The sequence below is a fragment of the Pseudophryne corroboree genome, chromosome 1, assembly GCF_028390025.1.
Source record: "Pseudophryne corroboree isolate aPseCor3 chromosome 1, aPseCor3.hap2, whole genome shotgun sequence".
NCBI classification, from domain to species: Eukaryota; Metazoa; Chordata; class Amphibia; order Anura; family Myobatrachidae; genus Pseudophryne; species Pseudophryne corroboree.
Genome location: NC_086444.1, coordinates 283,610,046 through 283,637,061, shown reverse-complemented (window position 1 = coordinate 283,637,061; position 27,016 = coordinate 283,610,046). Strand labels below are relative to the sequence as shown.

The 27,016-nt window shown below is 44.4% G+C and overlaps 1 protein-coding gene across 5 annotated transcripts in view; it reads right to left on the bottom strand.

The window, feature by feature from the left end:
• Window positions 1–27,016, bottom strand: part of TAOK3 (TAO kinase 3) — a 498,025-nt gene that overhangs the window by 187,851 nt on the left and 283,158 nt on the right. For all 5 annotated transcript variants that reach the window (XM_063964317.1, XM_063964318.1, XM_063964319.1 and 2 more), the window contains 3 exons: window positions 15,311–15,478; window positions 6,073–6,276; window positions 2,601–2,735 (listed from right to left, as the gene is read on the bottom strand). In XM_063964317.1, coding sequence (XP_063820387.1) covers window positions 2,601–2,735; window positions 6,073–6,276; window positions 15,311–15,478 — 507 coding nt within the window. The remainder of the gene's footprint in view (window positions 1–2,600; window positions 2,736–6,072; window positions 6,277–15,310; window positions 15,479–27,016) is intronic.

Here is a 27,016-nt window from a genome sequence, read left to right as displayed (position 1 = left end):
ATTATGTTACAATTCGTTTCAATTCATTTCAATCTGAGACTTTTGGATTAAAATCCTTCCTGTAATCTGAAAGGATTATGTATCGATTTGGTCATCTATATTTGATTGTAGATTTATTTCACCCCACATACTTGTTGGTTCTTCGACAATCTACTAAGTAAAAAAAAAAACCCAACTGATCTTAATGATCACAGTTTAATAATGTGTCAGGATCCCTTGCAAACCTTCTTAATAACGACGGACTCAAACAAAAGATAACTAATTTACAGTTTTACACCTACAACATAAAATTACTGGGTTGCCTTATCAGGGGACTGAAAGGTTATGATAGTTGACCAACTGGAATAGACAGCAATGTTCTACAGAAACAAACATCCTCAGATTGATCAGTGACCAAAGAATACTGAAAATGAAAACCCTCAAGGTACCATATGATACTTTGGTAGCCAAATATCAACCCATAATTACCACTAGCAGCCTGGAAGCCTATCTAAAAATACTTGGCTGCAAAACCCTTGCCATACTGTATCAAGGGACAAAGGTATGAAGAAAGTTTTCTATGCAAATGAAGCACCAGAAATTAATTTTAAACTATATAGACCGTAATTCCACACAAAAAAAACAACAATTTAACAAATGTAATTTGCGCAGTACATTTAGAAAGCCAGAAGGCTGAACATTGCTGAGCAATGTACAACATCCTTCCACAAGTGTGATGCTTTATGGATACATAGTCTAGGAATGTATATTTTCAGAAGAGGCCTGCTTTATATTGTTTCAAGAGAAGCCTGCGTTTGATAGAAATAATGGCAGACTTCTAAATGACTTTCACAGTGGGGTTATTTTTGTCCAAAAACAAACAAATCTGGAAAATATCCACTACCTTATGTGATGTATATGCAATAAGAACACAAATAAATGTAAACTGGATGCTAAATTGGGAAACTGGACACATCAAACTATAACATGTTCTAAAATCCAAGGCCAATCAGAAAATGGTGGCACAGTCAAGGACCATTAATAAATGTTTTTATGAGTTGGTGTTTATCCACATGCCATCTAATTCTGTACATAGAAGGAGGGTGTTTACATACAGTCATTATGCAAATGTGTGATGAAGACAGAGTACTAAAAAAGCCTTAATTATTTATTGCTAACATGTGTAGTCTGACATCAAAATCATTTGTGCTAAAATTGTGCTTTTTACATGAGTAAGCATTTTTCCTATTTAGCAGAATCCTATTAATTGCCTTTCATGTTAGAGAACACGTCTGAAAAGACAGGGAGAGGTACCATTCAACAGGAACTTTGGGGGATTATAGAATATGAACAATTAAAAATGGTTCCTCTTATGGTGAGCATGTTATTGCTAAATATCATCTTGCTGGAAAAGAACACTACAAATGCAGCATGCACAGGTGATCAGCCTTCATGCCTTATCAGACACTGCGATGTGCTATACAATATGGCATATGCCAGCCTCTGCTCTATCCAGCAACAATTCTAGAATTGGATTTGTACTCTGGTGCCAGCAAGCATCACTGGATGTCGACAAAATCCGGGTCTGCCCCTTGTCCATAAATGTAGCATTCATAAGCACAACCAGCAATCCAATGTAACAATTTTGGAGTAATAGTAGATTCTAAAATTAGATTTTGTGTGTATTACATATAATAATATAGTAAAAGGGGTGTGACAACCCCCTCCCATTTTTTTTCCTCTTTTTTTTTTTTTTTTGCAAGGACACCCATCTATTTATGAAGGAACATCTGGAGGGTTATGCAAATTATAGCTACATAAATATACACAATGTACGATTGCCAGACAGCTGATCCCTGAATCAATATATCCTTAAATGAATAGTCCTACAGCAGTAAGGAGAAAGCCATCATTATTCTCTGTTATCACAACACAAACATGTATGCCTTCGTATGGCATCTCAGCATACTAGACATAAACCACCCGTCACCAGCCAGGGAGGGTCAAGCAACAAAAACCTCACCACTCATCACTAAAGAGGAAAGCTATACATAGAGAGAAAGGTTTAACGGAGGGCATTGATACACACAGGTGACATAAAGGGGGGGATGGAGGGGGGGGGGGGGGGAACCACACACACACACAAAGAGATCCATCTTTCGGGAGACATCTCCCTGTCCAGCTTGCATTTAATATTGCAGTGTTACCAGCAATCCGTTATATGTACGGATTATATATATATATATATATATATATATATATATATATATATATATATATATATATATGTATATATATGTATATGTATTTCAATATCAGGGGATTTTGTATTCCATGCACAGGGCTAGAATTCCTCCTTTGCAAGCCCTGGTTGCTATGCCAACAAACATTAAAACATGAACGACAGATAGGGGACGGGGGAGGGTAACCAAGAGATGCAAATCTCTTTTTATGGAGGGAGGGGTGATGGGGTTGAGGGTGCCAGGATGAGGTGAGGGGAAGGTGCAGCATAAGACGATGGGGGGGTACTGGGAGGAGGAAAGAGAGGGGGGGATGGGTGATGGCAGTGGGGGGAAAAAATATAACGGAAAAAAAAAAATCTTGATACATCGCTGGCTTACCAAAGATGCTGATTTGATTGTAGCGAATCGCTCGCGGGTCCGGTAATGAAGTGCCTGACTTTGCACTGACTGGGTAGGCCGCAGCTCAGGCCTGGGATCCCTGTGGTCCGCCTCATCACTTATGAATGCATGATCCTGCAGGAAGGGGTGAAAAGCAGGAGAAAGAAGTGTGGGGTGCTCCCGGCCGCCGCTGCTCTCTCAGCCCCGCTCCGTCCGCGCCAGCACGGCTGTATGAGATGCATAGTTTAACGTGATTCTTCTTCCCCCACCCTCCCTCCCCCCCCGGCTGCTGTCTCTCTCTCCCCGCTCTCCCGCTGTCTCACTCCCCCCCGGCTCCCCGTTCCGCTCCCCCCCTCTTGTTTTTCTCCTTAATTATGGATGTCTCCGTCCGCCCGCCCGGGGTTCAGTCCCTGCAGCTCCCACCGGGCGAGGGGCAGGAGGAGAGGCGGCGGCAGCAGCCCATTGCAGCTGGAGCTCGGCGCGGGGTCAGCTGATCCTTCTACAGAGACGCCTGTGTGTGGTGGGGCTCCTCCAGCAGCAGCAGCACCGCCACCACCACGGCAGCAGCAGCAGCTTCCCTAGCAGCTCCAGCACAATCCCATCCAGCCGGAGGAGGAGGCAGAGGAGGAGGGGACGGGGAGGGAAGCAGCGATGTAGATATATTTATTTATATCCCACACGTACACACACACACAGTAACCCAATTGCTGCACAGCGATCAGGCCGGCCGCGGCTACACACAGCGCCCCGCCGCCTCCCCCGTGCCGCCGCCTGGCATCATGCCCCCCTCTGGCTCAGGCACCGGAGCAGCGCTCCCCGGGCACGGCCGGGTGGCTCCTATTGTCTTTTAGACGCTGTAGGTTTGGGATTTGGGTGTGCAGTCTCCTCCCCCTCTGGCTTGAACGGATCTATTTTTGGGGTGGCGGTGCGGGTCGCTGCCGGCACGGCCCCTGTCCGCGCAGTCTGGCTGCTGCTGCAAGGTGCTGCCGCCACCGCGCCTCCTGCCGCCGTTGAGCGATCGCTCCTCCAGACCCTGCTCCGTTCTAGCACTTTCCAGCCTCGCTGAGGAGGGCTCACTGGGCTGCTGGCTGCTGCTGATTTTTTTTTTTTTTTTTTTAAAGAGACAGTGTGATCACAAAAATATATATTACATTTCCACAGCTGTCAAGGGCAGGAAACACCCCCAAAATGGTGGCATTTGCTATTGTGACATGCAAGAAGGAAAAAAAAAAAAGCCAGTGCCTGCTAAAGTTTTACACAGTGCAGACAATGATGTGCCACAGATGAGGGATGCCAGCTAGGGAGAGCCCAGAGAGGATGGGGAGGAGGAGGAGGACTAGCCAACAGGGCCTTCTCTTCCTACCTTCTATTGTTGTTGGATTAAGGACCTCAGATTCTGGACTAATATACAATAATCCCTGCACACTCCATTAGTGGTTGTGTACCGGCAAAGTCTTAATATACAGGATTTTTTCCCTTCTGTTTTTTTTTTTTTACAAAGAGGTAAATAAATGTCATTTTTTTTTTTTTTAATCATAAATTTGGGGATTTGCCTAACACTATTTTCCAAATTATTTGTAATTTTGGCACCCATATTCTAGTAGTTCATCTTTACCTGGTGTTGCAGATTCATACTAGGGGAGCAACATGTGAAGGGTGCAAAATAAAGTAAATAAATATTTAGCTGAAGGATGTGCTTGTTTCAAGTTTTAGTTAATAATTGCAACACTGTCAGTTTTAGGCAGACAAGAGATGCAACCTGCAAGAGACTAGAGAGTTACTATGGCATTCTGCATACAAAAATGCCTACAATTAACTTCTGTCCCAACAACAATGAACTGTGTCTTAAAGTGGGACAGGCTGCATAAAAGGCAATTGTCATCAATATGATCTCCCATGTGAATCACCCCGACAATTAACCATCATTTGTCACAGAACATTGTGGTCACAATAAAGGTCTCCCTTCCTAAAAGGTTTTTGTCATGTCATGTCAACCTCACTGTCAATTACATATGGCAACAGACAATGGATATAACACTTAACATTACAATAAGTTCTGAAGATCAGATTTGGGCTCATGTTGCAGGTTTGATGGTTAAATATTATATTTTGTAGGATTATTGGCTTTACCTTAGAATATGGTTTCTGATCATATTTTTGTAGCCTGAAACAGAGGCCTCAAACAGTGAAGGGAAAAAACTCTGTATTTCTTTAAAGAACATTTTAAGCGTCTTGCAAAGACTACAAGCAATAGTGCGGGTAGTTCTGTAAGGGTGGTCTTCAGTTTGCCGGCTGTTGGGATCCCGGCGCACAGAATACCGGTGCCGGAATCCCAACACCCGGCATACCGACACCTTTTCTCCCTCTTGGAGCTCCACCCCCCCTCCCCCTCCCCCCCCCTGGATTCCGGCACCGGTATGCTGGCCACCGGGAGCCCGGCTGCCGGCATACCATACTGCACCCGTTCTATAACCTCCCTGCTAACCTAGAATAAAAAACATAGGAATGTTCAATTGCCTTCACTTGTGCCATTACCAACACTACTATCCTGCACATAACATTTACAAATTGCGTAATAAAATGCCTTCTCTTTCTGAATCTCTGCTCTTCTTCCCAGCCAGCCATGGCAGACAGACTGCATAATCATGCAATATAAATATCAATTGTATTACTGAATAGCATGCTATTAGTGGCAGGTTTAAAGAATTAACAACCGCAGAGGTGTGCGATTCTTAGCCGGCTACTATGTAGGCACATGCATGGTAACTACAGTATCTGTCAACCATGTTAGTTCATTGGTGGCGTACAGAAGAGCAGAGACTGTGCAAGAAAAGGCCAGAGTTATTTATCTTAACATATGTCCGACTGCCGTACACTTCATATTAAAACACAGTTCTTACATTTTGCCAATTTAGTTTTCAAATTACTCTAAAATAACTAAATAATAAGCCATTCATAAACATTTACTTTGGGTTACAGTCTACAGCTGGGTACACACTAGAGTGACAACGTGGCCGGCTGGTTGTCACGCAGACCGAAAGGGCAATTAGGTACGCTATACACACTTGCCAATCAGCCCCTTGATACGTCGGTCCAGACATCACAACTAGGTGGACATTTGAACGTCATTGTCGGCGGTTCCTGCCACCGGCACATGGGACAGTCGGCTGTACACACAGCCACACATGATAATATACTTGCAGGATATATTGCCATTGGCTCTGCTGCAGGACCAACCTGATATGTCTGTGAACGATGTCTTTCACAGACCTATCAGTTGCACACACCTGCCGATGCACTACAGATATATTGTTTGTTGCAAGAACTTCTAGTGTGTACCAAGCATTATAAGCCGGTATAATGTAACCTATTCTTTATATAGCATTAGCTAGCACTAATGGGTTAGATAATAGTAAAGTCTCTAGCAGGGCAATGAAACATTTGTTTTTCCCCCCTGAATAGTCTTGCTTACCTTTTTGGGAACCAAAGAAGAGGTGGAATCATAACTGCAGCTATAACTTGGCATCATGATCAGGTCTGGGCTCATGTCCATTACCTCTTGCATGCTGTTCACACTGCTGTTCTGGCTACCCGTGCTGACTGACATACTCGGTATGGAATGGTTGCTGCCAAGGCTGTCCATCTTTCTGGGCAGGTTGGTCCCATGCTCGCTGTCCTACATATGTTGCAGAATGGTTTTCACACATTACCAGTTGCACATGCATTATCTAATTTTCTGTACATTTGTGGGAAACATTTGCCAAGTACAAACAAAATAAAAAAATTATATATTAAACGTCATACTTTACATGATCAATTATTAGATCTGTAGCTTTTCTAAATTATGGTCACTGGTTTCACACATTGTCATTGTACTGCAACACAGCATGACTGCGACATTGTGTACTGCTTTCTCTTTAGGTGGGGCTCTAGACTCATGAGCTGGGACAAGTGCAGACATAATGGACTGAATACAGAGGTCCCAAATCAAAAAGGCCTTAAAAAATGCTGACATGTTGTATAGTAGAACTTTGATTAGTTAATGTGCACTACAATCCCAGATAATCAGGGTTCTACTTAAACAGTATATAAACTACAAAATGTAAAAATCTATCTTATTAACCCCTTCCCCCACCCTGGACATGTGTCCTTTTAATTGGCATTGTATATTTGACAACATTCTATTTTAATTGTCTAAACAAAACTATTTTTTGCCCACTATGGAGGGAATTAAATTCCTTTGCATCCAATATGAGTGCAAGGAAAAACGTGCCATGGCAGCACTACAATAAATGGCCCATATGTGCACAGGTGGCACGGCTCTTCACTACGAATTGATTGCCCCCTATATTGTAGGTGGTAGAGAGAGTATTTCTGACAGTAGCCAATTGATTTTTGCCCTACTCAAATAAGGCCATGCAGCCACACTGGCAACTATCACAAGGACACTAAAGTCTGCTACTTCACGCATTCATCACTGGGTATTCCATGCATAAGAATTATTCACATGCGATGGTGAATGCAATAAAAAGTATGCGGGCAAGAATCATAGCCCTTGTTGGAGTTTATATCAGTATTGGTTTTTGCATAGTGTAATTTAATATTAACAAAAGATAGCATTTTTTTTTAATTATTTTAAATGTATTGCCAAAGAATGTGACGTGACAACCAAGTATACTTGTGGTTTTTAAACGCAGGTTTACAGTAAAAAGAAATGAAGCTCTAAATGTGCAAAATAAACAAATTACAATTGGGAAAGTTACACTAATATACAAAGTTATCTGTGCACCATCAAAATCCTAAAAAACAATTGAAAGAAAAATCAAGATCTTTTCCCAACATACAATGAACCTTTTCATTGCTTCAGATATCACTTTTCTAAAAGGTCAGATATTATCCATAACAAAAAAAAATAATAATTTGGTTTCATGAATCATAGTTTACAATAAAATGTTATATTTAAAATAAATAAAAAGGTAGGATATTGAACACACACTTTAATTTATGTATTACAATTTAAATTAACAGAATTAAACTATAGCAGAGAGCAATTAAATGAGAGTGTTGGGACATCAACATTACTATTAAAAGGGAATTCCAAGGATCCATACAAATGAAATAAAAAAGGAGGTGCAGTTTAGTCATTTCCACTGATGGAACGCTACACAATGAAATTACAGTACATGATAGCCATATACAGTCTTTTCACTTAAGGTTGTACAAATTCACTGTGTAAAAAGTTAATTGATAATCTATGTAGTACAGGTTGAGTATCCCATATCCAAATATTCCGAAATACGATTTTTTGTTTGAGTGAGATAGTGAAACCTTTGTTTTCTGATGGCTCAATGTACACAAACTTTGTTGAATACACAAAGTTATTAAAAATATGGTATTAAATGACCTTCAGGCTGTGTGTATAAGCTGTATATGAAACAAAAATGAATTGTGTGAATGTACAAAACTTTGTTTAATGCACAAAGTTATTACAAATATTGGCTAAAATGACCTTCAGGCTGTGTGTATAAGCTGTATATGAAACAAAAATGAATTGTGTGAATGTACAAAACTTTGTTTAATGCACAAAGTTATTACAAATATTGGCTAAAATGACCTTCAGGCTGTGTGTATAAGGTGTATATGAAACATAAATGCACTCTGTGCTTAGACTTGGGTCCCATTGCTATATCATCTCATTATAGTATGCAATTATTCCAAAATACGGAAAAATCAGATATCCAAAATACTTCTGGTCCCAAGCATTTTGGGTAAGGGATACTCAACCTGTATTTAAAAATAGATTAATGGAGGTATTTTTTCAAATGTTTAAATTGGAATAACTAATATTCTGGGATTATTTTGCACCTAAAGACTCCTAGGATTACTGTGCACTTGTTCTACATGCTGGAGGTTTAGAAGGGTCTTTGCAGCAGCTTATGGAGTTACCCTAAGGAAAAGGAGGACTGCTGCCCTTATTCACAGGGAACCCATTTCTTGTACAGTCTGTACTAAAATATCTAATTAAATGGTCAACAGCCTATACTACACACTGGCAGAGCGCCAGGCCCATAAGTAATCTCTCACAGTTTTTATTGATTGGTTGTGAGATGTGTTTGCAAGTGCCTTGATTATGGTGGCTGAACAATGGAATAGGCTGCATGTACATCCATAACTATAGTTTTTTCTCTAACGTCCTAGTGGATGCTGGGGACTCCGTCAGGACCATGGGGAATAGCGGGCTCCGCAGGAGACAGGGCACATCTAAAAAAGCTTTTAGGTCACATGGTGCGTACTGGCTCCTCCCCCTATGACCCTCCTCCAAGCCTCAGTTAGGTTTTTGTGCCCGTCCGAGAGGGTGCAATCTAGGTGGCTCTCTTAAAGAGCTAGTTAGAAAAGTTTTTTTTTAGGTTTCTAATCAGTGTCTCCTGCTGGCGACAGGAGCACTGCAACGAGGGACTTAGGGGAGAGACTTGCAACTCACCTGCCTGCAGGAGGATTGAAGTCTTAGGCTACTGGACACTGAGCGCCAGAGGGAGTCGGAACACAGGTCAGCCTGGGGTTCGTCCCGGAGCCGCGCCGCCGATCCCCCTTACAGACGCTGAAGAACGGCAGAACGGAGGTCCGGAAACAGGCGGCAGAAGACTTCAGTCTTCATAGAGGTAGCGCACAGCACTGCAGCTGTGCGCCATTGTTGCTACACGGCTCACGGATCTCGGTCACGGAGGGTGCAGGGCGCTGCTGGGGGCGCCCTGGGCAGCAATATAGAGTACCTTAGAGGCAAATAAATACATCACATATAGCCATTAAGGCTATATGTATGTATTTAACCCAGGCCAGTTTATTAGAAAAACCGGGAGAAAAGCCCGCCGGAAAAGGGGCGGAGCTTATTCTCCTCAGCACTCGGCGCCATTTTCCTGCACGGCTCCGCTGGTGAGGAAGGCTCCCACGACTCTCCCCTGCACTGCACTACAGAAACAGGGTAACAAAGAGAGGGGGGGCATAAATTGGCGATATAAATATATATTGAGAGCGCATATATAAAAACAACACCTTCTAGGGTTGTTATATACTGTATAGCGCTTTTGGTGTGTGCTGGCAAACTCTCCCTCTGTCTCCCCAAAGGGCTAGGAGGGTCCTGTCTTCAATAGAGCATTCACTGTGTGGCTGCTGTGTGTGTCGGTACGTGTGTGTCGACATGTATGAGGACGAAGTTGGTGTGTAGGCAGAGCAATTGCCGATGATGGTAATGTCACCCCCTAGGGAGTCGACACCGGAATGGATGGCTTTGGTTATGGAATTACGTGATAATGTCAGCACATTACAAAAGTCAGTTGACGAAATGAGACGCCCGGCAAACCAGTTAGTACCGGTTCAGGCATCTCAGACACCGTCAGGGGCTGTAAAACGTCCCTTACCTCAGTCAGTCGACACGGGTACCGACACAGATGAATCTAGTGTCGACGGTGAGGAAGTAAACGTATTTTCCAATAGGGCCACACGTTATATGATCACGGCAATGAAGGAGGCTTTGCAGCTCTCTGATACTACTGGTACCTCAAAAAGGGGTATTATGTGGGGGGTGAAAAAACTACCTGTATTTTTCCCAGAATCAGAGGAATTGAATGATGTGTGTGATGAAGCGTGGGTTACCCCCGATAGAAAAATGCTAATTTCAAAGAAGTTGTTGGCATTATACCCTTTCCCACCAGAGGTTAGGGCGCGCTGGGAATCACCCCCTAAGGTGGATAAGGCGCTCACACGTTTATCAAAGCAAGTGGCGTTGCCGTCTCCTGATACGGCCGCCCTCAAGGATCCAGCAGATAGGAGGCTGGAAACTACACTGAAGAGTATATACACACATACGGGTGTTATACTGCGACCGGCAATAGCCTCAGCCTGGATGTGCAGTGCTGGGGTAGTGTGGTTGGATTCTCTGACTGAAAATATTGAGACCCTGGATAGGGACAGTATTTTATTGACTCTAGAGCAATTAAAGGATGCTTTTCTTTATATGCGAGATGCTCAGAGGGATGTTTGTACTCTAGCATCAAGAGTAAGCGCGATGTCCATATCTGCTAGAAGAAGTTTATGGACGCGACAGTGGTCAGGTGATGCGGATTCCAAGAGGCATATGGAAGTATTGCCATATAAAGGAGAGGAATTGTTTGGGGTCGGTCTTTCGGACCTGGTGACCACGGCAACTGCCGGCAAATCCACCTTTTTACCTCAGACCCCTTCACAACAGAAAAAGACACCGTCTTTTCAGCCGCAGTCCTTTCGCTCCTATAAAAAGCGACCAAAAGGACAGTCTTATCTGCCGAGAGGCAGAGGAAAGGGTAAGAAAGGGCAGCACGCAGCCCCTGCCCAGGAACAGAAGCCCGCCCCGGCTTCTACAAAGCCATCAGCATGACGCTGGGGCTTTACAAGCGGACCCAGGAACGGTGGGGGGTCGACTCAAGATTTTCAGCAATCAATGGGCTCACTCACAAGTGGACCCGTGGGTCCTGCAGATAATATCTCAGGGTTACATGCTGGAGTTCGAAAGGTTTCCCCCTCGCCGGTTCCTAAAGTCTGCTTTACCAACGTCTCCCTCAGAAAGGACGTCGGTTTTGGAAGCCATTCACAAGCTGTATTCTCAGCAGGTGATAGTCAAGGTACCCCTCCTACAACAGGGAAAGGGGTATTATTCCACACTATTTGTGGTACCGAAGCCGGACGGTTCGGTAAGACCTATTCTAAATCTGAAATCCTTGAACCTGTACATACAGAAATTCAAGTTCAAAATGGAGTCACTCAGAGCAGTGATAGCGAATCTGGAAGACGGGGACTTCATGGTGTCCCTGGACATAAAGGATGCTTATCTGCATGTCCCAATTTACCCCTCACACCAAGGGTATCTCAGGTTCGTGATACAAGACTGTCATTATTAGTTTCAAACGATGCCGTTTGGTTTGTCTACGGCCCCTCGGGTCTTTACCAAGGTAATGACCGAAATGATGGTTCTTCTACGAAGAAAAGGCGTATTAATTATCCCTTACTTGGACGATCTCCTGATAAGGGCAAAGTCCAGAGAACAGCTGGAAGTCGGTGTAGCACTAACCCAGGTAGTGCTCCAGCAACACGGGTGGATTCTGAATCTTCCAAAATCTCAATTGACCCCGACAACTCGTCTGCTGTTCCTGGGAATGATTCTGGACACGGTTCAGAAAAAGGTGTTTCTCCCGGAGGAAAAAGCAAGGGAGTTATCCGAACTTGTCAGGAACCTCCTAAAACCAGGAACGGTGTCAGTACATCAATGCACAAGAGTCCTGGGAAAGATGGTGGCTTCGTACGAAGCGATTCCATTCGGCAGATTCCATGCACGGACATTTCAGTGGGATCTGCTGGACAAATGGTCCGGATCGCATCTGCACATGCATCAGCGGATAGCAATGTCACCAAGAACAAGGTTGTCTCTCCTGTGGTGGCTGCAGACTGCCCATCTGTTAGTGGGCCGCAGATTCGGCATACAGGACTGGGTCCTGGTGACTACGGATGCCAGCCTACGAGGTTGGGGAGCAGTCACAAAGGGAAGAAATTTCCAGGGCGTGTGGTCAAGCCTGGAGACGTCTCTTCACATAAATATACTGGAGCTAAGAGCGATCTACAATGCTCTAAGTCTGGCAAAACCGCTGCTTCAGGGTCAGCCGGTGTTGATCCAGTCCGACAACATCACGGCAGTCGCCCACGTAAACCGACAAGGCGGCACGAGAAGCAGGAGTGCAATGGCAGAAGCGGCAAGGATTCTGCGCTGGGCGGAGAATCATGTCATAGCACTGTCAGCAGTGTTCATCCCGGGAGTGGACAACTGGGAAGCAGATTTCCTCAGCAGACACGACCTTCACCCGGGAGAGTGGGGACTTCATCCAGAAGTTTTCCACATGATTGTGAACCGTTGGGAAAAACCAAAGGTAGACATGATGGCGTCTCGCCTCAACAAAAAATTGGACAGGTATTGCGCCAGGTCAAGAGACCCTCAGGCAATAGCTGTGGACGTTCTGGTAACACCGTGGGTGTACCAATCAGTGTATGTGTTCCCTCCTCTGCCTCTCATACCAAAGGTGCTGAGAATTATACGGAAAAGAGGAGTAAGAACGATACTGGTGGCTCCGGACTGGCCAAGGAGAACTTGGTATCCGGAACTTCAAGAGATGCTCACGGAGGATCCGTGGCCTCTACCTCTGAGAAGGGATCTGCTTCAGCAGGGACCTTGTATGTTCCAAGACTTACCGCGTCTGCGTTTGACGGCATGGCGGTTGAACGCCGGATTCTAAAAGAAAAGGGCATTCCAGAGGAAGTTATTCCTACCTTGATTAAGGCTAGGAAGGAAGTGACTGTACAACATTATCACCGCATTTGGCGAAAATATGTTGCGTGGTGTGAGGCCAAGAAGGCTCCAACGGAAGAATTTCAATTGGGTCGATTCTTACATTTCCTGCAAGCAGGATTGTCTATGGGCCTAAAATTGGGGTCTATTAAAGTTCAAATTTCGGCCTTATCAATTTGCTTCCAGAAGGAATTGGCGTCAGTGCCTGAAGTACAAACTTTTGTCAAAGGTGTACTACATATACAACCCCCAATAGTGCCTCCAGTGGCACCGTGGGATTTGAACGTGGTTCTAAATTTTCTCAAATCTCATTGGTTTGAGCCGTTAAAATCGGTAGAATTAAAATACCTTACATGGAAGGTAACCATGCTGTTGGCCCTGGCTTCTGCCAGGAGAGTTTCAGAGTTGGCAGCTTTGTCATACAAGAGCCCATATCTGATATTCCATTCGGACAGGGCAGAATTGAGGACGCGTCCTCAATTTCTCCCTAAGGTGGTTTCGGCATTTCACTTAAACCAGCCTATTGTGGTGCCTGCGGCTACTAGCGACTTGGAGGACTCCAAGTTACTGGACGTTGTCAGAGCATTAAAAATATATATTTCAAGGACAGCTAGAGTCAGAAAAACTGACTCGTTGTTTACATTGTATGCACCCAACAAGATGGGTGCTCCTGCGTCTAAACAGACGATTGCACGTTGGATCTGTAGCACAATCCAACTTGCACATTCTGTGGCAGGCGTGCCACAGCCTAAATCTGTAAAGGCCCACTCCACAAGGAAGGTGGGCTCATCTTGGGCGGCTGCCCGAGGAGTCTCGGCATTACAACTTTGCCGAGCAGCTACGTGGTCAGGGGAGAACACGTTTGTAAAATTTTACAAATTTGATACTCTGGCTACAGAGGACCTGGAGTTTTCTCATTCGGTGCTGCAGAGTCATCCGCACTCTCCCGCCCGTTTGGGAGCTTTGGTATAATCCCCATGGTCCTGACGGAGTCCCCAGCATCCACTAGGACGTTAGAGAAAATAAGAATTTACTTACCGATAATTCTATTTCTCATAGTCCGTAGTGGATGCTGGGCGCCCATCCCAAGTGCGGATTGTCTGCAATACTTGTACATAGTTATTGTTACAAAAATCGGGTTATTATTGTTGTGAGCCATCTTTTTAGAGGCTACTTCGTTTTGTTATCATACTGTTAACTGGGTTCAGATCACAAGTTGTATGGTGTGATTGGTGTGGCTGGTATGAGTCTTACCCGGGATTCAAGATCCTTCCTTATTGTGTACGCTCGTCCGGGCACAGTACCTAACTGAGGCTTGGAGGAGGGTCATAGGGGGAGGAGCCAGTACGCACCATGTGACCTAAAAGCTTTTTTAGATGTGCCCTGTCTCCTGCGGAGCCCGCTATTCCCCATGGTCCTGACGGAGTCCCCAGCATCCACTACGGACTATGAGAAATAGAATTATCGGTAAGTAAATTCTTATTATTACATCTATATAGTCATGTCCACAAGTTTATTTCAAAACTCAAATTTGTCATTTACACCTGTTCCATTCAGAGGGCAATGGAGGCTAGTAGTTGAGTTCCTAAACAATTGGTATTGTACAGCTGTATGATAAAACAAGCATTTGCACAGCACCAAGTATCAATCGGGTAATGAACTTGAATGTTTATTTTGCAGTCATTTTCCGTTTTGTGATGTATTCCACAGCACAAGATCAGTTCACATGCACCTTTCAGATATATCCATTTTCAATATATATTTTAAAAAAATACTCAAGGGGTATAAATACCGCATGTAGTGTTTTAAATAATTAAAAAAATACTACTTAGATTGGGAGTCAGACAATATTCTGTTCAATTAGATAAACACAGTGCTCTACGCTGCAGAAGTGCATGCCATGTTCTATATATATTACAAGCAATGCACAGGATGGTGTATTTGCTAAATCTTATAAAGCACAACATCAGGATATGAATGGCAAGCTGTCATTTTTTTAAATTATAGTATATTCTGGTGTAATGGTTAGTGTCATTACAGCCTCACAACACTGAGCTTGTGGGTTAAATTCCCACAAAGGCCCTAATGGTGTGGAGTTTGTATATTCTCCCTATACTTGTGTCGGTTTCAAAAACAGACTGGTAGGTTAACTGGCTACTGACAAAAAGTGAACCTAGTATGTATGTATGTATGTATGTATGTATGTATGTACATTAGGTAGGGAATATAGATTGTAAGATCCCCTGGGGCAGGGACTGATATGAATGGCCACATATTCTCTGTAAAGCACTGTGCTACATAAATTACTGATAATATTCTGTACTGTACTCCAGCTCAGCCTTACCTCATCATCTTCTTGAGACTCATTCAATGGGCCATTACGGGACTCCTGGAAGAGTATTTTTTTCATTTTTCTATATTGTAAATTATCCAACTCTCTCACAGCATCCTTAGTCCTTTGGATCAGATCTAGAAGGACTCGTGTTGGCCTCTCCCTCCGCACAAAGTCATGCTGGAGACCAAAAAAGCAGAACAGAATAGAGAAGAATTGTATATCTCATTTAAATAGTCTAAGTGGTGAATATTAGAGCAAATGTATTGTAAATACAGCCACATTTAAGAAGAAAACATAGAAGAAGGTATGCATTTAACACACTGCCTGTTGGGATCCTGGTGGTCGCAATACCGCCGGCGGAATCCCGACTGGGGTACAATGCCGCCACCGGAATACCGCCGAGGTAGGCGATTCTCCCTCTGTGGGTGTCCACAACACCGATAGAGGGAGATTAGAACCTGTGGAGAGCAAAGAGAGTCACCGTGCACGCAGCGTGGCGAGCCAGCAAGGGGCCTCGATGCTCTTGCCCCGCTGCCGGCATTCTGGCGGATGGGATGCCACTGTCGTTATAGTGACAGCCGGCAATCCCGTGCGCCGAGATCCCATACCAATCCCTATAAGAATACCTCAAATGCAAATGTGCATTGTTTGTTTAAAGAACCTCTTCTGTTTTTTGTTCATTGCTAATTATTAGCTGCCTGTACTCCTGTGAGTGGAATTTTAGGGACTAATTGCATAATCAACTATTGTATTAATTTACTACATCTATGCAGTACTTTACTCAAGAAAGTAATCAATATGCTGCTTTTATCTCTGGCCAAATCATTAGAGAACTACATATGTACCATAGTACATGGCCTTCTTAATAACAAAAAAAATTCAGTCTTAGCTTCTTGTATATTAGGAAAGGGAGAAATTGAAATAAGGCAGCGAATGGAAGTGATACCCGATTGGAAAGGTGTTCATTACATAAAGAGTTATTTTATTTGCAAACCACTTTTTCCCAAATGGATTATAAAGTTTTCCTGCTTTTGAGTTGCAAAGTACACAGTAAATAGAAGGAACCTAAAGAATACGAGAACAACAGGGCGAGGAACTAATGGCTAAACGGATTCCACAGGTGTCCCTAGTGATGGGGCAGTGGATAATTGTTGAATATTGTGGAAAACTCATGCAACCATATATTTTATAAATCAGTAACTTAACACTGGCAATTTCCTTGCAGCATCTGAAAGGTAGAATTTAATTATTTTACATCTGTCTTAATACCATGAAAAAGTAAGTGTCATTAACAATATGCAATATCTAGAGGTGGATATGGCATTATACCGTAGCTTACGTGGCATGATCTATATTCATTTGAAATTGATTTCATCACAGAACATTTACGTAGCTCTGGAGATTTCAAGTTTCTAACCTGGAATATATTTACTATTAGGGTCTCCTGAAGGGGCAATAAAAATAAAATTATATGGCTCCTGACATTTTGGTTGCCAGCACTTAGAACAAAGTGTGCAATGTAGCAGTACATGCTGGATAATCTATACAACACTTTTTTTGTAGCATGCAATTTCAGCAGAATTCCCTATTAAAATAGAGGAAACTCCATACACATAACTGTACAGTAATATTTTTCATCCATTTGTTTCTAACAACATTATTTTAGCTGATTGACAAATTAGAATTGGGAATGCAACAGGCTACTAAGTACATATTTAGAAAATGACAAGTAGTATAATATTTTAATTTGACTAAAGGAAAACAGGTCACTATTTTAGTATAAACAATTTACAAGTTGCATGTATGAGTTGGCATCAGTGTGTTCACATGTTAGTACTGTGGTAAGAGTTTTATTTTATTTTTATTCTAATACTTCTAGCAAGACAAGCTATGCTTCCATAAGAGAGTTTCCTGTAATGCTTTGCGGCTCTGTCACCACTGATGAATATTAGCTGAATAATCTTGATAAAATGTTTAGCAATTTGCTAGAAAAACATACTAGTCAATATAAGTAATCGCAGAATGCGTGATTTTTATAATACTGTATATATGGTCCTGATTCAGAGATGTACGCAAATGCCGTCCCTGCTGAGAATATGTATGCACCGGCAGTGTGAAAAATACGCAAATGTGGCAGCCACCGGAAGCTGTATGGAGATGCTCATAATTAGCGTCTCTGTAGTACGGGTGTGGTATAGAAGGTCGACAATGTCTAGGTCGACCACTATTGGTCGACAGTAACTAGGTCGACAGGGATTCTAGGTTGACAGAGTCTCTAGGTCGACAGGTCAAAAGGTCGACATGAGTTTAATGTTTTTTGTTGTCTTTTTCACCGTACAGTGACCAGGATCCCTAATTTGTGCACCGTGTCCCCTCACCATGCTTCGGGCAAGGTTACCGTTCCCAATCGTAGTCCACGTGGATCGTAAAGTATGAAAAAGTTTTAGAAAAAAGAAAAAAGAAAAAAAAATGTGAACAACTCATGTCGACCTTTTGACCTGTCGACCTAGAGACTGGATACACTGTCCTATTGCTTGTGTACAAATGCACATCGGTCACACTTTTCCCTATAATCACACAATATAGCCACTGGAAGGAAGACACTGGAGCCAGTTTTACTGCGTATGGAGAAGCAAGCAGAAACATGCCCCCAAACCTGTCGCGACACACCTACGTTTTCGTTGCCACTCTCCTGGTACCTCCTTCAAAAGTTGAATAGCCGTCAATCACTGTGCATATAAGTCCTCTCTGTAAGCGCTGTTGCAAGATCACAGCACATGTGCAGTGAGACTTTTGCATGTGTAGTAGCAAGGGTATGGGACTCAGGGTCGACACCTATTGGTCGACTGTGGCTAGGTCGACACTGGAAATAGGCTGACACGGCCATTAGTTCGACATGAACAAGGTCAACATGAAAAGTGTCGACAAGTTTTTAATATTTTTTTGGTGTCGTTTTCTTCGTAGAGTGACTGGGAACCCCAATTAGTGCACCAAGTCCCCCCGCATGGCTCGCTTCGCGCACCATGCTTCAGGCAAGGCGCCTCACTGCGCTCGGCACAGGTTACCGTTCCCAATCGTAGCCTACGTGGATCTGAAAGTATGATATTGTTATAAAAAAAAACATTTTTGAAAAACTCATGTTGACCTTTTTGCATGTCGACTTAATGGGTGTCGACCCAGAGTTCCGGATACCCAGTAGCAAACCCCTCCCCCCTCCAAAAAAAAAAAGTTCCACTGCGTAAATCATATACTTTATATACTTCTTTGAATCGGGCCTCCTGTTAAAAAATAATAATAATTGTACAAAATAAATAGGGTCCGCTGCTGTGTATCGTTGAGTACGATCCAAAGCAAAGCACTGTTTTTCATATTTGTAGTTTGAAATCATTACTGCATCTCCCTTGTCAACAAGGCGGGTAACATTTGCTGAGTCAGAAGATAACATTTTCAAAGATTTGCTCACCAATGCAATGAAAGTATTCTTATTTTATTACCAGCCGTGAAGCCTGAGTGGTGGGGTTATCTGGTTCTGATTCAGAATGTGTTTATTTGCTACAGCAGATAATAAACGTTCTATAACCGAACGTAATGTAAACCAAAATAGTCCAAAGCTTTAAAACTAATATTGCCTATCTTGGGAACACTAGCGACCTTGTATCTAACATACTTTTGATTACTAACATTTTAGAACTAGTTCTGGAAACGAGAGAGAAAACTGAAATAAGTCCAATAATTGATCATTAATAACTTACTTAATATTTGTCCAGATAGTGGAAGCTACTCTCAATTTTGTATCACCTTGTAACTTTAGGAAAGCACCTTTTATCCAAGTACAGGTACCTTTTATAATTAGGGTAAAAAAGCACTGGTCTGGAGTCTTGACAAAGGGGGTAATTCAGAGTTGATCGCAGCAGCAAATTTGTTAGCAGTTGGGCAAAACCATGTGCACTGCAAGTGGGGCAGATGTAACGTGCAGAGAGGGTTAGATTTGGGTGGGTTATAGCATTTCTGTGCAGGGTAAATACTGTCTGCTTTATTTTTATACTGCAATTTAGATTTCAGTTTGAACACACCCCACCCAAATCTAACTCTCTTTGCACATGTTATATCTGCCCCCCTGCAGTGCACATGGTTTTGCCCAACTGCTAACACATTTGCTGCTGTGATCAACTCTGAATTAGGCCCAAAATCCTTTAAGTGCTTTCAGCACTTCCAAGTGTGTTAATTGACAAAACTAGTTTTAAAGTTTGTCACAAACAATTTTCAACTATATCTCCACCAATGAATATCAGACTGTGCCTCATTCCTTTAACCACTTAACTTGACGATTTTTTCCCCAAAAACTTCTCAGAAAATGTGTTTTGTTTTTATGAGTGAATTACGTGAAGAACATGTATTTAATCCTATCTAAGATGATTGTATTTAAAAAAAATAAAAAATATTATAAATATATATAATATATACATATATATATACACACACACACATACAAACAAATATAAAACCACAGCACTCGCCACCCCAGAAGCGGAGTGCAATGTCTGCACTCACCACTCTTAGGGTGGGGTGCATGTAGCCCATGGCCATCTACTTAAATATATACAAACAGAAAAGTCAGTACTCACCAAAGCAAGCTCACTATGAGCTTGCTATGGTGAGTGCTGAATTTTCTGTTTGCATACAAATATATATATATATATATAAAGACTTTTCATCACGCAATATAATCAAGAGAGCACTAAGATCAAGAACATCATGAATCGACATTGGCATCTCCTCTTAAAAGATCCATTATTGGGACCACATTTACCTACCAGACCCAACATTGTTTTTAGGAAATCTAGGAACCTGAAGAGCATACTTGCTCCTAGTCAACTGCAGAAGGGTAGAGACAAGGATGAAAAACTGGTTGAACATCCAGTGATGAAGAGATCAGGGCTTTTTCCATGCAACAAATGTAAGTGTTGTCGCTTTATAGACAAAAAAGGCTTCTGTTGGAAAGATGACAGCCAACGCGTCTTCAAATTGAGGACCATTGTTACTTGTAATACCAACTACGTTGTTTACAAAATCGACTGTATTTGCAAACTTTCTTATATCGGCAAAACTAAAAGATGTCTTAAGATTAGGATACAGGAACATTTACGTAACATTACTAATAAGGTCCAAAACCATAGTCTACAGCAACATTTCCAGGAGAAACATAATTCTGAAACTTCGGGTCTCTCATTTACGGTCATAGAGCACATTTTGGTAGATAAAAATAAGAATTTACTTACCGATAATTCTATTTCTCGTAGTCCGTAGTGGATGCTGGGAACTCCGTAAGGACCATGGGGAATAGCGGCTCCGCAGGAGACTGGGCACAAAAAGAAAGCTTTAGGACTACCTGGTGTGCACTGGCTCCTCCCCCTATGACCCTCCTCCAAGCCTCAGTTAGGGCTGAAACACACTACCCGGCTTTTGCCGGACGGCATTGTAGTTAACAGTGTGAGGGCTAGGGTCCCTTCACACTGCACGGCCCCGGCCCGGCTGCTGGGTTGCAGCCGGGTCTCACCACTGGAAGGTCCGGCGGCCGGGCGGCCGCCGGCCCGTCTTTGGAGCCAGTAAACCGTGTGTGTGAAGGGGAGCTTTCACACACACAACGGTTTTTTCTGAAGCCGTGTCTGATGCTGCACATGCGCACAGCATCACACACGGCTCAAAGCCGTCCTGTGTGAGAGACACTGCCGGTTTCTCCCGGATGGCAAAAAGCCGGACAAAGTTTGTCCGGCTTTTTGCCATCCGGGAAAAACCGGAGTGTGTGTTACAGCCCTTAGGATACTGTGCCCGGACGAGCGTACACAATAAGGAAGGATTTTGAATCCCGGGTAAGACTCATACCAGCCACACCGTACAACTTGTGATATGAAACCCAGTTAACAGCATGATAACAGAGGAGCCTCTGAATAGATGGCTCACAACAAGAACCCGATTAGTTAACAATAACTATGTACAAGTATTGCAGACAATCCGCACTTGGGATGGGCGCCCAGCATCCACTACGGACTACGAGAAATAGAATTATCGGTAAGTAAATTCTTATTTTCTCTGACGTCCTAATGGATGCTGGGAACTCCGTAAGGACCATGGGGATTATACCAAAGCTCCCAAACGGACGGGAGAGTGCGGATGACTCTGCAGCACCGAATGAGAGAACTCCAGGTCCTCCTCAGCCAGGGTATCAAATTCATAGAATTTTGCAAACGTGTTTGCCCCTGACCAAGTAGCTGCTCGGCAAAGTTGTAAAGCAGAGACCCCTCGGGCAGCCGCACAAGATGAGCCCACCGTCCTTGTGGAATGGGCTTTTATTGATTTAGGCTGCGGTAATCCTACCGCAGAATGCGCCAGCTGAATAGTGCTACAAATCCAGCGCGCAATAGACTGCTTAGAAGCAGGAGCACCCAGCTTGTTGGGTGCCATCAGGATAAACAGCGAGTCAGTTTTCCTGACTCCAGCCGTCCTGGAAAAATAAAATTTTCAGGGCCCTGACTACGTCCAGCAACTTGGAATCCTCCAAGTCCCCAGTAGCCGCAGGCACCACAATAGGTTGGTTCAAGTGAAAACCTGAGACCACCTTCGGGAGAAACTGAGGACGAGTCCTCAACTCTGCCCTATCCATATAGAAAATCAGATAAGGCCTTTTACATGACAAAGCCGCCAATTCTGACACACGCCTGGCCAAGGCCAAGGCCAACAGCATGACCACTTTCCACGCGAGATACTTTAGCTCCATGGTTTTAAGTGGCTCAACCCATGCGACTTTAGGAAATCCAACACCATGTTGAGATCCAAAAAGTGTCACAGGAGGCACAAAAGGAGGCTGAATATGTAGTACTCCTTTAACCAAAGTCTGAACTTCAGGCAGTGAAGCCAGTTCTTTCTGGAAGAAAATCGACAGAGCCGAAATCTGGACCTTGATGGACCCCAATTTGAGGCCCAAACGTCACCCCTGCTTGCAGGAAGTGCAGGAATCGACATCGTTGAAATTCCTCCGTCGGGGCCTTCATGGCCTCCCACCAAGCAACAAATTTTCGCCAAACGCGGCGATAATGTCTTGCGGTGACATCCTTCCTGGCTATGATCAGGGTAGGGATGACTTCCTTCGGAATACCCTTTTCCTTTAGGATCCGGCGTTCCACCGCCATGCCGTCAAACGCAGCCGCGGTAAGTCTTGGAACAGACAGGGTCCCTGCTGCAGCAGGTCTTGTCTGAGCGGCAGAGGCCAAGGGTCCTCTGCCAGCATCTCTTGAAGTTCCGGGTACCAAGCTCTTCATGGCCAATCCGGAACCCCGAGTATGGTTTTCACTCCTCGCCTTCTTATTATTCTCAGTACCTTGGGTATGAGAGGTAGAGGAGGAGACACATAAACCGACTGGTACACCCACGGTGTCACTAGAGCGTCCCCAGCGATCGCCTGAGGGTCCCTTGACCTGGCGCAATATCTTTTCAACTTCTTGTTGAGGCGGGACGCCATCATGTCCACCCGTGGTCATTCCCAACGGTTTACCCGCATTTGGAAAACTTCTGGATGAAGTCCCCATTCTCCTGGGTGTAGGACGCCCATCGGAGAATCCTTGTGGCTTCTGCCATCGCCATCCTGCTTCTTGTGCCGCCCTGTCTGTTTACATGGGCGACCGCCGTGATGTCGTCTGATTGGATCAGTACTGGCTGGTTCCGAAGCAGGGGCCTTGCTTGGCTTAGGGCATTGTAAATGGCCCTTAGCTGCAGAATATTTATGTGAAGCGAAATCTCCATGGAAATTTCTTCCCTGTGTGACTGCACCCCAGCCCCGAAGGCTGGCATCCGCGGTCACCAGGACCCAGTCCTGTATTCCGAATCTGCGGCCCTCTAGTAGATGAGCCCTCTGCAGCCACCACAGCAGCGACACCCTGTTTCTTGCTGACAGGGTTATCCGCTGTTGTATCTGTAGATGGGACCCGGACCATTAGTCCCACAGGTCCCACTGGAACGTCCTTGCGTGGAGTCTTCCGAATGGAATTATGCTTCGTACGAAGCTACCATTTTTCCCAGGACTCGTGTGCATTGATGTACCGACACCTGTCCTGGTTTTAGGATGTCTCTGACTAGAAATGACAACTCCTCGGCTTTTTCCACAGGAAGAAACACTCTTTTCTGGTCTGCGTTCAGAAACATTCCCAGGAACAGAAGACGTGTCGTCGGGACCAGCTGTGACTTTGGAATATTGAGAATCCAGTCGTGCTATTGTAGCACTTCCCGAGAGAGTGCTACCCCCACTACCAACTGTTCTTTGGACCTCGCCTTTATCAGGAGATCGTCCAAGTACGGGATAATAAAAACTTCCTTCTTGCGAAGGAGTATCGTCACTTCGGCCATTACCTAGGTAAAGACCTTCGGTGCCGTGGACAACTCCAACGGCCGCGTCTGGAACGGATAGTGACAGTCCTGTACCACATATCTGAGGTACTCCTGGTGAGGGTGGTAAATGGGGACATGCAGGTACGCATCCTTGATGTCCAGGGAGACCCTGTAATCCCCCTCGTCCAGGCTCGTAATAACCGCCCTGAGCGATTCCATCTTGAACTTGAATCTTCTGATATAAAAGTTCAAGTATTTTAATTTCAAGATGGGTCTCACCGAACCGTTTCGGTACCACAACCACTGTGGAATAGTAACCCCTTTCTTGCTGAAGGAGGGGCACCTTGACAATCACTTGTTGTGATTATAGTGTTGAATATCCACCAACACCGTCTCCCTGGCAGAGGGAGGTGCCGGTAAGGCAGATTTTAGGAAACGGCGGGGGGAAGAACGTCTCGAACTCCAGCCTGTACCCCTGAGATACTACTTGAAGGACCCAGGGATCCATGTGAGAGAGCCCACTGTCAGCTGAAATATCTGAGACGGGCCCCCACCGTACCCGGGTCCGCCTGAGCAGCCCCAGCACCATGCTGTGGACCTATCGGACGCAGGGAGGACTTCTGCTCTTGGGAACTAGCTGTGTGTTGCAGCTTTTTCCTCTACCTTTGCCTCTCGGCAGAAAGGATGAGCCTCTAGCCCTCTTGCTTTTCTGGGGCCGAAAGGACTGTACTTGATGATACGGTGCTTTCTTTTGTTGTGGGGTAGCCTGTGGCAAAAAAATCGATTTCCCAGCAGTAGCTGTGGAAACGAGGTCTGAAAAACTATCCCCAAACAGTTTTACCCCCTTATAGGGCAACTTCCATGTGCCGATTCGAGTCGGCATCGCCTGACCATTGCCAAGTCCATAACCCCCGTCTGGCGGCAATGGACCTAGCGCTTATTTTTTGATGCCAGCCGGCAAATATCCCTCTGTGCATCACGCATGTATAAGACCACGTCTTTTATATGCTCTATTTTCAGCAAAATATTGTCCCTATCCATAGTTATTTTCCGACAGGGAATCGGACCACGCAGCGGGACCACTGCACATCCATGCCGAAGCAACGGCTGGTCGCAATATAATGCCCTAGTGTGTGACCATATCTTATAGGGTAACCTCCTGCTTTCTATCAGCAGGTTCCTTCAGGGCGGCCGTATCCGGAGACGGTAGTGCCACCTTTTCTGATAAGCGTGTAAGCGCTGTATCTACCCTATGGGGTGTATCCCCGCGTGACCTATCCTCTGGCGGGAAAGGGTACGCTGCCAATAACCGTTGTAGAAATTATCAATTTCTTACCGGTGGAAGACCACTCTTCCTCACACACCCCATTTAATTACTCAGATGCAGGACAAACTACTAATAGTTTTCTCTCACCAAACACAATACCCTTTTATGTGGTACCTGGGGTATAATCATAAATGTGTAATACATTTTTCATTGCCTCAATCCTGTAACGGGTGGACCTATTTGGAGGGTACACCAGTCTCATCGATGTCGACACTGGAGTCAGTATCCGTGTCGACATCTGTGTCTGTTATCTGAGGTAGCGGGCGATTTTAGAGCCCCCCATGACATTTGAGACGCTGGAACAGGCACAAGCTGAGTAGCCGGCTGTTCCGTGTCGTCGACCTTTTATGTAAGGAGTTGACACTTTCACGTAATCCTTCCATAAGTTCAACCACACCGGTGTCGACCCCGCATGGGGTGACAACATATTTACAGGCATTCGCTCCGCCTCCACCTCATTATCCTCCACATACCTGTCGACACAGCCGTACCGACACACAGCACACACACAGGGAATGCTCTGATAGAGGACAGGACCCCACAAAGCCCTTTGGGGAGACAGAGGGAGAGTATGCCAGCACACACCAGGGCGCTATATATCACAGGGATAGCACCTATAAAAAAGTGTTTTCCCTTATAGCTGCATATATATTGTATACTGCGCCTAAATTGTGCCCCCCCTCTCTTTTTAACCCTTTCTGTAGTGTATTAACTGCAGGGGAGAGCCAGGGAGCTTCTCTCCAACAGAGCTGTGAGGGAAAAATGGCGCCAGTGTGCTGAAGGAGATAGCTCCGCCCCTTTTTCACAGACTTTTCTCCCGCATTTTTATGGATTCTGGCAGGGGTTAATGTACATCCATATAGCCCTGGGGGTTATATGTGATGTATTTTTGCCAGCCAAGGTGTTAATATTGCTGCTCAGGGCGCCCCCCCCAGCGCCCTGCACCCATCAGTGACCGCAGTGTGAGGTGTGCATGAGGAGCAATGGCGCACAGCTGCAGTGCTGTGCGCTACCTTGATGAAGACTGATGTCTTCTGCCGCCGATTTTCCGGACCTCTTGCTTCTGGCTCTGTAAGGGGGCCGGCGGCGCGGCTCTGGGACCGGACTCCGAGGCTGGGCCTGTGTTCGATCCCTCTGGAGCTAATGGTGTCCAGTAGCCTAAGAAGCCCAAGCTGGCTGCAAGCAGGCAGGTTCGCTTCTTCTCCCCTTAGTCCCTCGATGCAGTGAGCCTGTTGCCAGCAGGTCTCACTGAAAATAAAAAACCTAAAACTAACTTTTATCTAAGAAGCTCAGGAGAGCCCCCTAGATTGCACCCTGCTCGGTCGGGCACAAAAATCTAACTGGGGCTTGGAGGAGGGTCATAGGGGGAGGAGCCAGTGCACACCAGGTAGTCCTAAAGCTTTCTTTTTGTGCCCAGTCTCCTGCGGAGCCTCTATTCCCCATGGTCCTTACGGAGTTCCCAGCATCCACTAGGACGTCAGAGAAAGAGGAGGTGATAGGGATAAACGTTTAGCCCAGCGTGAATCCTTTTGGATTTATACACTGAACACCCTTATCCCGTTCGGTCTGAATGAAAGTATCGATATGGTGGCTTTCTTATAGGGGCTTGTAGGTTTACTTTCTGCACTAGGATCCATTTATCTTCCTTTCATAAATTTGTGCCTTTTTAGGAAATGTATCTTTCAACTATCAATTATTCTGTAATTATGGATTTATTATTATTATGATTATTATCATTTTTGTAAAAATGGAGCCAATTTTATGAGTGATGTTTTAGTCATAGTGATGGGTTGCCCATTTTCTACCTTGGAGCGGACATTACTAATACTATTAGTATTATTATTATTATTATTATTATTATTATTATTATTATTAGCATCATTGGTATGATTTACTCTTATTATTATTAGTATTAAGGTCAGAATATTTATAAATGTTCATTGATATATATTAATTTTTTATTGGTTCACTAATATAGTAGATTTCTGGGACATCAATAAAGGGAGTGG